The following is a 1,881-nucleotide window of genomic DNA, read 5'->3' as shown; positions in this document are numbered from 1 at the left end:
GTGTGTGTGTGTGTGTGTGTGTGTGTGTGTGTGTGTGTGTATGTAAACACTAAAGAATCCTAACCACATTCCTGTGCCAGCAGGTTGGTAAATGTTTTGATTCTTTTTTTCTTTTCTTTTTTTTTTGTAAAATATGCTGTAACACTAGAAGCCTTCCAGAAGAATCAGAAATACCTGCAGTAGGTGCTTTTTCTCTGAGTACCCTTTGGCAAATATCCAGTACAGGGTGGTGGACCAGCTGGGTCCTGGCAGATCCTCCAGGCTCCTTAGCTTTACAGCCTGGACATTCAGGTTCCTCTTGATCCAGGGTCCATGTCTGAGTGTCCTGGCAGCAAGCCGGGGGAGGCAGGGGGACCAGGCAGCAGCAACCATAGTGGAGCAGCCAGGTGTGGGTCTGAAAGGTGGAGGAGTCAGCACCAAGTCTGAAGGTAGAGGAGATTTGAGCTTGGAGGTGGAGTTTCTGACAAAGGCAATGAAAATGGTTTTCTTGCAGAGGTTAGTGGTCTGTGGCACCCCCTGCAGGCTGCAGCAGGATTTTACCTTCAGACCTTCATCTTCATCAGCTGCTCACTAACTCACTGACCTGCTGTTAGAGACACCAGGATGGAGACAATGAGGACTGAGTGGTAGATAAAGGCCCTGATGCCAACTTATCAAAATTTTGTTACAATTATTTTACTCCTTTCAACCTTAAATTCAATGTAATTGTCAGCATGTATGTAATGGTCCAAAAGAGGCTTCCATTGTATTTCATTTTAGTTCCGTCTTCAGCTTTGACATCTTTAGTGTTGGAAAAACTTTTCACAAGTTGGCATGAGTTGTCTACATGGTAGTGCGACAAGGCCTTAAGGCTAGGTGGTCATTTGTTTCTCTCTCTCCCATCTATAACCACATGCTACATCTGCAAAGCATTCAGCGTTGTGGATGAGCCCACATGTCCCTCACACACCCTTTTCTCCCTCCTACCATCTGGTAAAAGGTAAAGCATTCAGAACACACACACACACACACACACACACTCTGATCATAATAAGTTACAAATCTTAACACAGAACAAACAACGATGTAAACAAAACACGAGTTGTTTTTCAGCTTACCTGGGTATGTGACAATGGTGTTTAATCTGAAAAGGACTGAAATGAGAAGCTGTTAGTATTGGAGCTACAGACGCGGTTTCACCTGTGTTCATTGTTTCCTCTGTTCCTGCCGACAGCCTGCAGGAGTCGCGGGGTGGGCCGTGGGGGGGTGGGGAGGTGTGTTATGTGATGAGAAATTTCTGTTCGGAGACACAGCCAGAGGAGGAGCTGATCCCAAAAGGCGGTTCTAGTCCCAACCAGTTGTTTTTGCTCCCCTGCCTGGCTGCCTCACGACACTACAGGATTTCTCAAGCATGCATGAACGAGTCAAAGTAAGACTCTGGGCATGTTTTTGATGAGAGGATAACATTATAACATGATACAAAACTCAAAAAAGTTAATTTTACAGGATATTGCCCCTTTAATACTATCTCATTATTTTCTTAGGCTGGTGGGATATATATAGATGTCTCATGTGTATGACTATTGATGGACTATTTCACTCAAGGGCCAGAAATCTAACATTTCTGCAAAGATCTTTGACATTTTTTTTATTATTTTATTTTATGCCTCATGTAGCCCACACTCCTGTGCTGTTATTGTGTTTTATTGTTCAAATATTCAAGGATTGTGCACTTTATTTACTCCCCCCTCCCCCTCTTCTTTTACCACGATGTTACTTTTATCCTTTCTTGTGATTTTTGAACTTGTATCCTCTACGAGATTTTTGTATTCTATAATGAGTTAATAAACTTTATTAAAAAACAAAAATCCGACTAGCAGGAAGTAAAACAGGAAGTTAAAG

The 1,881-nt window shown here is 42.7% G+C and overlaps 1 protein-coding gene across 1 annotated transcript in view; it reads right to left on the bottom strand.

Moving 5' to 3' along the window:
- cyp27a2 (cytochrome P450 family 27 subfamily A member 2) overlaps positions 1–581 on the bottom strand; it is a 22,269-nt gene extending 21,688 nt beyond the window's left edge. Inside the window, exons 1-2 of the mRNA XM_014028704.1 lie at positions 541–581; positions 175–422 (exon numbers count right to left, since the gene is read on the bottom strand). Coding sequence (XP_013884158.1) covers positions 175–372 — 198 coding nt within the window. The 5' untranslated portion in view covers positions 373–422; positions 541–581. The remainder of the gene's footprint in view (positions 1–174; positions 423–540) is intronic.
- Between the last annotated feature and the right edge of the window lie 1,300 nt (positions 582–1,881).

This window comes from Austrofundulus limnaeus, unplaced genomic scaffold, assembly GCF_001266775.1.
Source record: "Austrofundulus limnaeus strain Quisiro unplaced genomic scaffold, Austrofundulus_limnaeus-1.0 Scaffold799, whole genome shotgun sequence".
NCBI lineage: Eukaryota > Metazoa > Chordata > Actinopteri > Cyprinodontiformes > Rivulidae > Austrofundulus > Austrofundulus limnaeus.
This window is presented reverse-complemented; position numbering and strand designations above follow the sequence as displayed.